At 41.5% G+C, this 14,879-nt stretch overlaps 1 protein-coding gene across 1 annotated transcript in view; it reads right to left on the bottom strand.

The window, feature by feature from the left end:
• The window catches only part of CLIC4 (CLIC family member 4), a 61,538-nt gene extending 49,916 nt beyond the window's left edge, over positions 1-11,622 (bottom strand). Inside the window, exon 1 of the mRNA XM_088790555.1 lies at positions 11,360-11,622. Coding sequence (XP_088646681.1) covers positions 11,360-11,431 — 72 coding nt within the window. The 5' untranslated portion in view covers positions 11,432-11,622. The remainder of the gene's footprint in view (positions 1-11,359) is intronic.
• Between the last annotated feature and the right edge of the window lie 3,257 nt (positions 11,623-14,879).

Genomic DNA, 14,879 nt, shown 5'->3' with positions numbered 1-14,879 from the left:
GAACAAAAAGTAAATCGATTCATTTTAACCTCAAATAAGAGTCATTTTGAGGCACTAAGTCAACACAGTAAATGTGAACTGAGCCCAGTGATTTGCATCACACTCTCAGCCTATTTCTCTAGCTTCTTGTATAAACATTTCTGTGAATTTAATAAGCATTTGTTTTTCCCAAGTATGTATTTTATTTCTTCTTTCCCACCAGCCTCCTCTGGAATCAACCCTGTACAAGAAAAAAAAAAGCTTCTGTATACTCCTTCAGCAAACATTTTATTAAACAATCAAATGAGTTAATACAAGTAATGCAGTTTAGTTTTATAACACAGTGCCTGGCACATACCAAGCGCCCATAAACGTTTATATTATTTCAATGAAGTATGAAATACTCTTCTATGTATTTCTTTATCTCCTGCATTTGGGAAATACAACAAAAAAATAAGTCAGCAGGAATAAGCGTCAATTCTAAATACACACAAACCAGACCTTCTTAGCAGTGAAAAAGGCCTCCAGTCAGTGAATTATGGTGACTTGTGGGAAGTATTTTCCCCTCTAACATGATGGTGTAGTGTTCCTCCCAACATTATAGCTCTTATGCCTCAGACGTTTTTTTAAAATGCCTTCCCTTGACATGTATCCCCATCCAGCTACCAACCTGTCTCTTCTAACTAGCCACGTTTCCTGTTAACACGTTGCGTACGGATCACGAGAATCTTCACGAGGGATTTAAACCCCGCCGTACGCAACGTGTTAAGAGTTGGCTTTAAACGTTGACTCTACTCTGACTTCCTATTCACTCCTCCACCCACTCTTTTATTGCTTCCCCAACACCACTCCACCAAAGCTGTTACTAGTAAGGTTACCACTATCTTCCAGGCTGATAAATCAAATAGATACTCATCTTACTTTACACAAATGATCACTCTTCTTAAAACCCTCTCCTAGCTTCGTTGGTACCTCATTCTTGTAGTTTTCCTCTTCCCACTACTGCTCTATTATAATTACTCCCTGTTCTCCTTTTCCAGCTTCTCTGCCATTACCCAACCCCTAACTGTTGAAAGTTCCTCAGAATTTGGTCCTGGGCATTTTCCCTACTCTGCGCTCCTCCACCTTATAATCTCACACACTTTAAATATCAAGATCGGTCGATCGAGTCCCAAATTTCTCTACCCCATCTAGACTTCTTTCGGAGCATCGGATCTGTATATCTAATTTTCTAATAAGCATCTCCACTTGACAGGACAATCGTCAAAAACTGAACATTGTCTGCTCCCCCTCCACATCAATAAAAGGCACCTTTATCAACGAACGATTCTAATTAGAAACCCAAGTCATTTCTCACACCTCTCTCTTACACAACTGCTTCTTCAATATCTTCCTAAGGTCTCCACCTCCAAAATTTATCTCAAATCCATTCTCTTCTCTCCATCATCACCCTAATCCAAGCCACCATCATCTTTCTTAATTGCAATGGCCTCCAATTAGTTTTCCTTGCTTCCACTCTTAACCTCTCTTCAACTCATTTTCCAGAGTGGCCAGACTACTCACCTTAAAATGCAAACCGAACCAGACACTAACTTGCTTAAACCCTGTTGAGAACTACTCTTCGTACTAAGGGTAAAATTCACATGACATACAAGGACCTCTTTGTAGGTCCTCCTTGTAGCCCATCTGTTCCTCACTCTACACCTCATTTTTGTTCTCTCTATTCCAGTCACACTCTCAATTTGAATTTATGCCCAGCCTTTATATGTGCTGATGACTCCAGCCTGGAATGCTCCACCTCCTCATGCTAGTAATTACACGTCATCCTACATGCCATTTCTCAGGGAAGCCCCCAGAGCTTCCATCTAAATTGAGTTTCCTGTCATTCTTTCTCAAGACGCCCTGTTCTTGTCCTTAATATAATTATATATTGTCTTTGTGTATTTCTTTAACATAAGCCTCTCCCGCTAAACAATAGGTTCCAGGAGGTATTACCTACACATTCAAATTTAACATGGTAAAAATAAAACTTCTGATCTCCTCCCCATCAAAACTGGTTCTTCCCCACCTTCCCATCTCAGTTAATGACAATTCCACCATTCTAGTTGTTTAGCACAAAAATCTTGGAATCACCTTTGATTCCTTTCTCTCACATTCCACGTCAACCCATCAGGAAATCATGTTATCTCCACCTCAGAAATATATCCAGAATCAGACTACTTCTCACCTTAGTCCAAGCCACCATCTATCTCTTGCCTGAATTACTAAATAACCTTAGTCTCCCTGCTTCTGCCACTGACTTCCTACATGCTGTTCTCTATAAAGCTACCGGAATGCCGTTAAATAGAAACTACCACCCCTATCATTCTCTCCGCTTCTTACCTTACTTCATTTTTCTCCATAGCACTTATGAGGAGTAGGCATACACTTACTGTTTGCCTCCCCCACCTGAAGATGAACGCCATAATGTTCACTGACGTATCCCAGCCACTAGACCAGTGCCTCAAGGTCTGTTAAATGATTGCATGAAAGAAGAACAAATATTATTCTGGCAGGCAGAAATTGGAGGTAGGGGGAGAGGTTAAAGAAGCCAAAAATATGTCAAATGAAGGAAATACCGGCAAAAATCTTCCATGAATTCAGAGAAGTACAGGGCATGTTCAGGACCAATCTAGCTAGAACCTGAGGTAAATTTGCAGCTGCAGTAGGGGATAAGACTGGAAACACTATTTGCAACAACATGGATGGATCTTGAGATTATTATGCTGAGCAAAATAAGTTCTGATAGAAAAAGTCAAGAACCGCATGATTTTACTGATATGTGGTATACAAAACTGAAAACAACAAAAGAACAAACAAATGAAGAAACAAAAACTCATAGACACAGACAATAGTTTAGTGGTTACCAGAGGGTAAGGGGGATCCAATATATGGTGATGGAAGGAGAACTGACTCTGGGTGGTGAGCACACAATGTGATATATAGATGATGTATTACAGAATTGTACACCTGAAATCTATGTAACTTTACTAACAATTGTCACCCAAAAAAACTTTAATTTAAAAAAGCAAAAATGACTGGAAACACAAACTGGGATCATGATCTGAATGCCAGATCAAGGAGTTCGTACCTTGAAAATTCAATAAACAAGTAGAGAAAGGAGGATCCACTTAAAATTTGAGGCAAGAAGTATCAGTTTTACTTTAGATAAATTAAAATTATAGAATAAAGCAAAACTAATTATTGAGGGAAAAGATAAAAGTTTCTTTAAACACTTAGTAGTAAATTCAGTAATACAAACTACCCCTCATCTGTTAGCATACAATGTAAACATTTCACTGATTTCTAAGTCAATTATTTCATTTAGATTGTCCCATAAATCATTTCTTAAGGTCTTAATTCAACTGGATTTTAAAAAGTACACGAGACAAAAAGTCACTGTATAAAAGCCATCATACACCATGGCTCATCTACTCAACCTCTGACTGTCCATTAGGCTATTTTGAGCTCCTTGAAGACAAGGGACCTGTTCTTATTTCTTTCTCTCTCCAGCACTCAGGGCACAGGAAGTATTCAATTAATGTTTGCTTCTATTATGATCCCTATACTGCACTCAAGTGTTCCAGGCAAAGATTGTATCTTCTATCCTCCAACTATAAAATGGGCATAGTTTACCTACTACATAGATATTCCAGGGTAAAATTAACACCAAAAAATAATTTGGATTTTCAGAACAGATTTTTCTGAGCACAAAGGGAGGGTTTACCTTCAAACCATTTAATCAATATCTATGCTCTGAGCAATTCCAGGTGTTGGTATATTTCACAACATAAAAGTTTGCTTTCTTCCAGCAAAGATCAAACACGGTAAATGCTCTTTTAGTGCCGTTTAAGAAGATATATCCAGGTACCATATGAGTTTCTTTGATAAAAACTAAATAAATTTTCTTTAAACCAATTCACTTAATACATGTTACATATTAGATTGGGCTTCATTTTTCATTCATCCACGTATTCTGCTGTCATAAAGAATATTAACTATTACACATAAATTCCCATTAATAATTCATGCAAGTTTATAAAAGGACATATAACAAAATAGTAACAGCAGCTATTTAGAAGGAAGGGTTATATGTGATTTTTATTTTATTTGTGCTTTTCTGTTTTTTAAGTTGTCTATAGTAAACATGTACAGCTTTTATAATTGAAAAAACATTTTTAAAAGAGCATAACATATACAAATGAATATACTAGGAAGCAGAAAGGAACTGAAATTACTTTTCAAATTCAGGACCAATATTTAAACTAAAACAGACTAAGGTTAGCTACTTCTTATGCTAAGTCATTTTTTTTTAAAGTATATTTGCAATCAAGGGTCCTGCTGACAATTGCAAAATATAAATGAAGTCTGTTATTGATGGCTAACAACAGTTGTGACATGATTTAATGAAGAATGAACAAGCCCTAAACATTTTTTAAACCAAATTTTAGATTCCTGGGTTAACTAAAATATGCTATAACCTAGAACATCAAGTAATATAAAATTTCACCTCTTCATAAGTCTATGTCTTTGAAAAATTTTCAATTGAGTCTTGGACATATGTACATTCAAGGCCAAAACTTCAGTTAAGTCTAACCACCTTCTTTTTCTCTTGATTAGTCTATCCATTTACCTACGTAGCACAACAGACTAATTTGGTTGTCTTTAGTTTTTAATGAACTTTCACCCTAGTAATCTACCTCCTGGTTTCCACATCCAAAATAACTGGCTGATAAAAGAGGAAAACATTCATAGAACTTACCTATCCTTAGAAGTTCTTAATTAGCTTAGCTTTCACCTAATTGTTTGATATTGTATTCTCGAATGTTTGCTCAGACTCCCGTTTTATTCTCTTACACATACCAATATGTAGTTATGCGGCATGGTAGAAATTTTCAATACTTAAATTATTACAGATGATTGACATTTTCACAACTCTATTACAATGAAAACTAAATCCTTTTCAAATAGGAATGAATTATTTCACATGTAAAGTTGGAAGTAATCATTTTATTACAGAAAAAAGGAAGAAAACCTCTTCTACTCCTTGCTTACAATCACACTGTATTCAGCTTCAAGAAAAGCAAAAAAAAACAAAAACAAAAAAACTATGTCCCTCTGACATCACACACAGCCATATTTTATGTAATTTCAAGGAAAATATATACATGATGAACCTGACCCTGGTTCTAATATTGTTACATCTTCAAAATATTAACATTAAAATTTAAGATACTCCTAACCCATCTTTGGCAAAACTGTCAAATATAGTCTCACTTATCTACATTAAATTGTTATTTTCATAAATTTAGATTAATACAGTCTCCTGGTTTTATATTTTAAATAAAGGAAAATAACAGAAACCAAACAAGGCTGATTAATATTCCTTGTACCAATACTTGGTATTGACCACTGAAGGATAAAAGCCAAGTCTCAAAGACAACAGGATTAAAAGTTCCAAGAGAATTCACAAACTGATGCCCAGAATTAAATTTAGATTTCTGTTAAATTATATTTGGGATGGTTTGTAATCATGACCTAAATGTTATTTTCCTTCAGAAACACCCTTTCCATTCTCTGTAACAGCCTCTAAAGTGGGCAAACCCATCCTAACTTACTCCCTTACTTGATTGAAATCTTAATTCTTGTCTTAATCACACTTCCCATCCTGCCTAACACATTTCCCTTTTATGGACTCACTAATTTCCTATTCAGGAGACACCAGAACACTGAGGCCCCACAGCGCTAATGAAACAGGAAATGGGAAAGCCCTGCTCATCATCCTTTAACTGGATTCTAGGCATCGCTGTAAACATCCTTCCAAACCAAACTTGACTTTTAGTGACAGGCACGTACGTCCCCGCATTGCCTCTCTTCTACTCTTATTCATACTGTGTTAGGCTTCTCCTGTGTTCAGTCCTCTCGGCTCAGAAGTCTGTTTCTTCGCCATTTTGGGTCCCTTTCTCTCAGATTTTTACATTTCACCAAAATTATCACCTAGGCCTTTGCCAAGAATAGCACTGTTAGATCTCGAGGAACAGCTCAAAACAGCAAGAACAGAGTTCCCATTAACTCCACATTTACATTCATTTCTATCTCCTGCATTTTCCCCTCTGGAAACCTCAAATGAACGGCAAACCAATTATATCCAACGTAACACGGTTTGGATATTGAGTTAGTTTTTGTTCAATTTAGAACAAAGTTCTCAGCATCATTTCCTATAGAAAATTCATGTCATTAGCATGTGTTTTTTTAAAAAGAGAAGGTTGAACCTGCCCTTGAAAGGAAACACTTTATACTGACAAAACAGCTAAGAGTTTGCTCATCTGTATGATCCATTTGCACCCTCCCAAATGCCACTGGGAAGTTGTTGAATAGACAGCAATCCCAAAAACAGGGAAGTGTTGGGAGAACAAACAAAGCTGGGAAAAGTATGTATTAGCAAAAACCTAAGTTAGGTTTTAAAAGTCTCAGGCTTTACTTTTAAATAACTTGTCTCCCTGGCACTATGGATTTGAATCATTCCTGGTTTCCTCTTCATTCAAAAGTTCAATCCACCTATTGTTTCTTGTATAAGGAGCTTATAAATGATGTCACAACTAACATTCTCATTCTCGGCTATTCCCAATCCACTTATTTCACCCACTTTTTCAAAATCAAGTTCAAGCCTACTTCCATCTTTCCCCATAACTCACAGCCCAACTTAATGTGACCCACACGTTGACTCCTTAAGCATGTGTCGTACTGTTGATGCTCTTTAAGCATCATCTTGTATTGTTTTCTTTCCCATAAAATTTACAAATTTAAAGATAGGAAATGTTTAGTAATTTCTATACTGTCCATAGTACTTAACTGAGTACTAGGCACTTAGTTCATGCCAGTAAACGCTTTAAGTCACAAATAACAGATGGAAGTGACTCTAACGATCATCTAGCCCAAATATTTCTGCTACACCTTGCTTATACGAACTATGCTTGACAATCAGAATGCCACCATTTACTTTGTTAGAACAGCGGTTCTTAACCCTTGGATTAGGATTGTGCAGAAAAAAAGACTCACATAGAATATTTTATGTAATTTCAAGGATTTACAGAATCCCCTGAATCCGCTTACTGATGCCCACATTTAAGAATAATATACTATTATCAACAACAAATACTGTGTGCCAAGAACTATTTCTTTTTTTTTAAATTAATTTTAGGTGCACAAAACAAAGTAATAGTTAGACGTTTATCATTTATATCCCTCACACTGTGTCAACCCCCCTCCCCCATCCACTGTCCCTCTGACATCACACACAGCCATTACCAAGCACCATTTCCAATGATTTACATAGGGTGGTATATGGCTAGATCACATTTCCCAGTATTCCTTGCAGTTTGATGAAACCATGTGATTTAAGTTCTCCCCAGTGGAGTATGAAAGGAAGTGACAGGTAAACTTCAAAGCTGGGGCCCTTTAGAGAGATGTGCCTCCTCCTATCCTGTTTCCCTGAAAATAAGACCTAGCCGACAATCAGCTCTAATGCGTCTTTTGGAGCAAAAATTAATGTAAGACCCGATATTATATTATATTACATTATATTATACCCCATCTTATATTACAGTAAAATAAAACTGCCATTCTTATGTGTTAAGCCACTCTGGACAAGATTTTTTTTTTTTACAACCAACAACCCAATCCCAGCAGTTTAGTGACTGTTACCAACAGGGATTGTCTCAACTCAAAATGGCACACCAACAAGATTACATTCCAGCCAATAAAAGTAAAAAGACTCTTCCTAAAAAAGATCAGAAATAGCATCACATCATACCAAAGCTACTAGTGGGGGGTGGGGGACACAGTAGTGTCCCTAGGAGTTGGGCTTATACAAGCAAAAGAAAAAATCCAAAAATTCAGTCTCTTCTTAACTTCTCCCATTTTGTGGTTCAGCAGTTAATATTTACTTTTACCCAATACAGAAATCTTGGTTTCCAAATTCTGAACATAACCAAGAAGAAATGTTGGTGGAAATTATGAAAGACATATGAAAAGTCTAGAAGTACTAAATAATGGAGAGTGGGGAAAGGGTGGGTAGACAAAACCACATGGAATTTTGGAAGCTAGGCAAAGTTAAACAAAGGACCAAGGTTTGAGACTCAGACCATCAGGATCTAAGTACAGTAGTTCCCAATTCCAAAACATGGCAGACACGTATGTTGGCAGCAAAATGCTCAGAAAGGAGGAGGAAACAATCTCATTTCAATCATCTGATACTCTTTTATACTCCAGGCACTCAGAATACAGCCCTCACCCTCAAGGAACTTACTATCTAGTAGGGGGAGCTGCATATAAATATGTACATACAAAATGACACACAATTAGCATTTATTTGTCTACTGTGTACTAGACACTGTTCTAAGCTTATTATAGTCCACATATATTAACTAACTTAATCCCATGAGGATGGTCTATTAATATCCCAACTATGCAGATGAGACACAGAAAGGTTTAAATAATGTGTCTTGGAACACACAATTAATAAGTGGACAAATTGGATTAGAAGCCCAGGCAGTGGTCAAGGGCAAAACCTCATGCCCTTGCTAAAGGATTTGAACTTCACCCTATTGCTTGGTGGTTCTCAAGCGGGGCTGGTATTATCAAAATATATACACCTACCAGGTCTCTCAGTGTGGGGGAAGTGGGCATCCCCACTGTTGAGGACAACTGCCTTTGTAAGCCTCTTTTACTATCGGGAGGGTGTCCTAACCTCTCAGTGTTGGGGTAAACAAACATACAAAAATGGACAACCACTGTTATACAGGTGATGGGGAGTCACTGGACTCCCGGGCAAATAATTCCAAAAACAATACTCACAAGGAAGGAAATGTAGCTTTGAGTCCAGTTACACAAGTTGGAAAGGTCCTAGCCGGTTTCTCTTAAATTTAAAGATACCTAAACGCAGTATCTTTTTACACTCATGTGCTTTAAGTGCAGATAATAGTTTTCTGCTACAGAAAGCTTTTGACAGAATAATGAACACCACACTGGACAACCTGTCTCTGCCCCCTCACTGCTTTCAAAACAACTATATTTACAAGGGTATTTTCCCCCATTTGCATTTCCCACACATAGGCTTTGAGAAGAAATGAAAAATACTCTTTACCACAATGTACCTGGCCCTTTTTTTCTCCCTTTGAAACAACTATCCTGGTTTGTATCAGAACAAAGTTTTGCCTATGCTGAATCACAGGGCAGCAGAAAACATTTCACCTCTTACTTCACAAACTAGGAAATAAAGTCTCAGAGAGGAAAAACAACTTGCCCAGGGTAAGCCAGCCAGTGAGTAAACAACTGTGACTTGAACCCTGGTTCTCTGTCACCAAAGCCCATTAGAAAACCTTACAACTAGTGGTAAGCAGGATGTTTTTAGCTAGCTCACAAACATTTGCTTATTGTTATAATTATAAGAAGTATAATCACTACATCTAATCCATAGTTTCACAGATATTATTGCTTAAGTTAAACTATGTTTAAAAAAAAGCGAGCTGTATTTAGTAAATAAAAATATCGATCTAACACAAATATGTAAAACTAGGAGGGGGTATGCAAGTGATTCAAATTTGGGAAACAAGGCACCACGCCCCTCTCCTAATTTGAGGGTTAAATTAATAGTAATCAGAGCATTAAGCATAGATCTCTTCCTCCCTAATTCACATACTTCATTTTTTCTTCTCTTATTGTATTGGCTAGGACCTCCAGTACAATACTGAAAAGAAACCATTACTGATAGTATCCTTATCAGATTCTAAATTTAATGCTACTTCTAAAGTTTCACCATTAAGTATCATGTTGTTGGTTTTTTAGAGTTTTAGTAGATGTACTGTTTTTGAGTTTATGGAAATTCCTTCCTATTCCTACCTCAGTAAAATATTTTGACTACTAATCTCTGATCCACCCTTTGCCCGTCTCAATGCTGCCTTCCTCTCCTCTTCCTTTCTCTTATTCCAGCTTCCTTCCTCTATTCCCTGTACCTCAGAGTTACTATATCTGCCGCCAAAAGTAACTGAGACTCTTTGAAGATATTCTGGGGGTTCTACCAGTCTCTTATTTCAGTTCCGTAGACCACAATGTCTCTAAAACTGATAACGGAAAGAAAATCCTAAAACAGGCACTGGTTATATCACTTGCAGATCAGCTATCCATGTCTCAAACACACTCTTCAATGTTTTCCCTTCTTTAAAATAAAAACCCAGGGAAAACAGAACAAAATTGTTCTGGATTTCTGTTAACTTTCCAATTCAGAGCCTAGTTTTGAATGAGCCTGCTTAAGTCAGTGACTAAGAGAATCTCGAGGATTTTTAAAAAGTTTTGAAGGAGGCAGTTGTATCCAGATGTTCGTAGCTTCTACTCTCTGTCCTTTGCTAAAATGAAAAATATTAAAGAAAAAAGGAAAGGAACAGGGGTAGTATTGGTAAATAAGGTAGTTCCAGGATATAAAAACTGGGGAGGCCAGAGGGGGAAATCAACCCTTTAAGGCACAAGCAAGTTATGAATTCTTTCCTTCGTTCTTTCTTTTTAAACAAAAGGGCACACACAATCTTTCCCAAGGCAGCAACACCGAGGGGAGCAGCCAAAATGTTGCATCATACAAAACACTCCGCGCTTGAGAAACAAGAAAACCAGATGGTGGTAAAATACCTAAGACAGGAAAACCCAAGTTGGGAATCTCGGGCTTTTCCGGAAGCCGAGGAATGTCTGCTCTTTTCAAAAAAAAAAAAAAAAAATTTAAGATTGCATCGAAAATTAAAGTTACACTTTCATAGCAGCAGGGACAGAAATGTTCTTTCAAAAAGCGTTCAAAGAAGTTCAGCTCATCATTTCACCACTGGCTCGAGACTGCAGCTCCCTGGCTGAGGGTGGACTTGAAGGGCTAAAGGGTAGGATGGGGGGCCGGGGGTTGGGCGCCAGGGCGGGGGTGGGTGACAGGCCCACCCCCACCCTGGTCTTGGGAAACTCCGGGGCCCGAGGCGGGGGCAGCTCTTCCCAACCCGACGCGGGACCACAGTCTGGCGTCCGCCGGAGCCTGCGAGGCTAGAGGCGGTGACCGCCGCCCCGAGTGCTGGCTTTCGGGGGTCCCGGTCCCACCCCGGCTCCCTCGACAGGCCTCGGCGACGGGAGGGCGCAGGCGGGCCCGAGACAATGGGCCGGGGGCGCGGGAGCAGCTCTTCCCTCAGTCCCAGGTGCCGGGCGCCGCGCGGGGGCGCCGGGGCTAAGGAGCGCCCCGCGCCCAGGGACGCCGCTCCCAGCGGCCCGCGAGCGCCGGGTGCTCAGCGGGGCGGGACGGCAGGCGAGCGCTCACCTTAACGAAGAGCTCGATGATGGGCTCTTTGTCCTCCTCCTTCAGCCCGTTCAGCGGCATCGACAACGCCATGGCCAGCGCGGCTGGGCTACACAGACGGTAGTAGCGGAGGCAGCGTCTGCTCCGGAGCTGCTCTGGTGTGGGCTCCCGCCGCGCTGCGCTTCCCTGGACAGTCCGGGAATCGACCTCACCTCTGCCTAGACTCTTCAGCACCACCCCACGCCTCGCGCGCGATTCTGAGGCGGCCGCAGCCCGAGCCGCTTCAAACCACGGGGCGGGGCCCGGGGCGGGGCCTCATTGCGGGCGGGGCCAAGCCCCGGCGTCTCCGAACTCTCGGGATGAAATAGGACGACCGAACCTCGGGGGCGTGGCCTAGGGCGGGGGAGGAAGACAGACCGTCTGGAAGCAGCTAATAGGGCGTGGCCCAGGTTCGGGGGCGTGGCCTTGGCTCGGGCACCCTGCGGGACTCTGAGCCTCGCCTCCCGAGGGGCGGAAGGGAAAATCCCCCCGGAACCCGAGCCTGACACCGCCTCCCGCCACAGCGCTGGCTAGGCCACGCAGCTGCTACTGGCGTTGTGCCAGGTGACCTCACACGGTCAGCCGTCCTGGGGAGGCGGGAAGGTGCTTTCGGCCCTCGTCCCAGCGTCAGCTCCCAGGATTTATCGCCCTTTCCGAAGTGGCCACTTTCCCTACTCCCTCTGGTAGACTAAGCTTCCTTTTCCAGGACAACTTTTTGGAAAGTTTTCATCCCCTTAAAAAAGCATTTTTTTCCCTCCTCTGACATCTTCGTTTTTCCCTTAACTCTCCTGTCACTTCTATCTCGGGAGGCGGCCTATTAACACATATTTATGAGGCCCTACTGTGTTCCAGGCCCCCTGTGATAAACAGTAGGGACAGAATCCCTCTACTCCCAGAGCCTAGTCTTGAACTGCAACCCCAGGGTCTGCAGGTCACGACGGACTCCCGAACCATTGTCCATGCTGTTTCGCCTGCCTGGATCGATTTCTTTTCCCCATTCACCTGGCAAACTTCAGTGTGGGTCGGATTCACCTGCGTGCTACACCCAGACCTGCTTTATCTAATTATCTGGTTCTTCTCTAGAGAAGAGAGAAAATCACATTTTAACAAGCACCCGGACAATTTTGATGTAGAAGTCCTTAAACCAGAAAAACTGCACTGAGAACTGGGGCTGTGATGCTTTGAGCCAGGCACAGAGTAGCACTCTGTCCATATTTGCTACTGTTGAATGCCTAGGCAAGTGTCACCCCCTCTGGAAACTTACTTGTTCCCTCTTCTGACATTTTGTAATGCTTGACTCACAGCTACTCCTCCCCACTTCTCAGGTTAGGTTGATTGATGATTCCAGGGAAAGCCAAACATATGAGGTTTGTCTCCATATCCTTAGTGCATAGCAGTTAAGATTCATGGGTGATTTAATGTTTGAGCAAATTAAATGTATGCATAAAAGTACAATGAAACCTGCAGCTTCGTCCTTTCCAAGACCAAAGTAAGTTGCTCACATATTCTTGTAGGGACTCTGATAAAGAGACAGTGGACCTCAGAAGTTAGGAGCCCAGGCTCTGGTGTCAGATTGTTATGAAACTGCAAAGTCCCTAAACCCCTAAGCATCAGTTTCATTATCTAGAAGGAGAAGGAGAGCAATTACTGGTCCTTGTCTTTCCACATGTCCTGTTCAGTCAGTGATGGGTGTTATCACTGCACTGTGCCTTGTACTGCCCCTGGTCACCCCTGCAGGCTGGGATGGCATCACATTCAACTCCCTCCATGACCAGCTTGTTTGTTGAAAAGAAACACCAAGAGGCTGCCCCCTAAATGGGGACATGAGCCAAAAACAAACTGACTGTTTGCCTGAAATCTCAACTGAACCCAGTGTTAGTTTTTCATAGAATCACGAGCTATATCACAGTTCCCTTCCAGCCTTCCCCTACCCCCATCTGAAAAGAAATGAAAATGATGAACCAGGCCAAAGCAGATCCAAAAAGATCCAGATCTAAAAGATCAGGTGGAACCTCCGAGAAGGCCTCGGACTGGTCCTGAAGCAAAGGACTACTTCAAGGCTGTTTTCAGAGACATACCCGAGGGTTTATCAAATTCAGTTTGAATCAGCAAATATTCACTGTGGTGTCTGTTACAGGCCCCACACTGGCCTCCCAGCACCAGGATGTGAAGATAACCAGGGCCTGGAAGACTGAGCAGACCAGGGTTCTTCAGGCCTCGTTGACTAAGCTCAGATCTTAGCTGGGAGGAAACGGGTGGCACTGTCTTCCACAAAGCCCTGAGGTAGTGATAATCATCTTCCAGGCTCAGACACAGAGCCTCTGCTTAGAAGCCTAGTCACAGTCACTCACACCAACATTTCCCAATTTCTACCCCCATGTGGGGCAGAGCTGGTTTGGGGACGGCGGGGGGGTGGGGGGTGGGGGGGGGGAGGGATAGACAGAGGGAGAGATGGGTAGAAGAGGATAAGCACGTTGCCTTCAAGTCTCATCTTCAAACTTTGAAAAGCATGCGTATTTTGCATTCTATGCTCATGTTTTTTATAACACACACTAACCTTGAAGATGGGTGGAAATGTGTTCTCCTCCCTCTGCCCCACCACACCCTTCTGACCTCATCTCTTACTACTCTTCCCTTTGCTCTCACCCCAGCCAGGTGGCCTCATTGCTCATCCCTGAACATGCCAAACACACCCTTGCCTCAGGGCCTTTGCACTTGCTCTTCTCCCTTCAGAGAACATTCTTTCCCCAGAATTTCTGCAATTCCCACTCCCTTGCCTCCTTCGGGTCTTTGCTCAAATGCCATTTTCTCAGAAAGAGCTCCCCAAATACCATCCTATTCAACATTACAAGCTGTTCTGTCTCATTCCACCCTCCACTTTATTTCTTTTCATAACATTTACCACCCTCTGACATATGTGTTACTTATTTATTTGCATATTATCTGCCCCCAGACAAGAACATAAACTCTGTGAGGGCAGGGATTTTTGTTTGATGTAGTTTATGGCTAATTTTCCCAGCTCATAGAACGGCTCATGGTACACAATAAAAACTTACAGAGTGAGTGAATGTGCTATGTTTATGCTATGGTTTCTTGTACCCCTAGTGTGCTCTTTGGAGGGTCCTGCTCACCCAGTCTGGGAAGCCAGGTGGTTTGTGTTTGTTTATGATTGCCACTTCATAAGGTGTCAGGTTTTCCAAAGGACAGCATGGTGCCTCCAGAAAGCTTGCCCTGATGACACACTTGCCTCCTCCCACTCCTGATTCTGTGGGGCTACTGGCTGACTGTCTCAACCCCACTTTGTGCAATTAAGGCAATAGAGTGAGGTACTATGTACATGGACTCTTGACCCTGTCATTTGCTAGCTCAGATAACTTATTTAACCTCTCTGGGCTTCAGTTTCTCCTCTGTAAAATGGGTCTAAAAATAGTTCCTATTTAATAGGATCGTTGATAAGTAAATCTATGTTAAGTGCTTGGAATGGTGCCTGGCGTGTGGTAAG

The sequence above is a fragment of the Rhinolophus sinicus genome, chromosome 14, assembly GCF_057876585.1.
Source record: "Rhinolophus sinicus isolate RSI-liver-muscle chromosome 14, RSI-T2T, whole genome shotgun sequence".
NCBI lineage: Eukaryota > Metazoa > Chordata > Mammalia > Chiroptera > Rhinolophidae > Rhinolophus > Rhinolophus sinicus.
The sequence above is the reverse complement of the archived record's forward strand: the minus strand, read 5'-3'. Positions and strand labels throughout refer to the sequence as shown.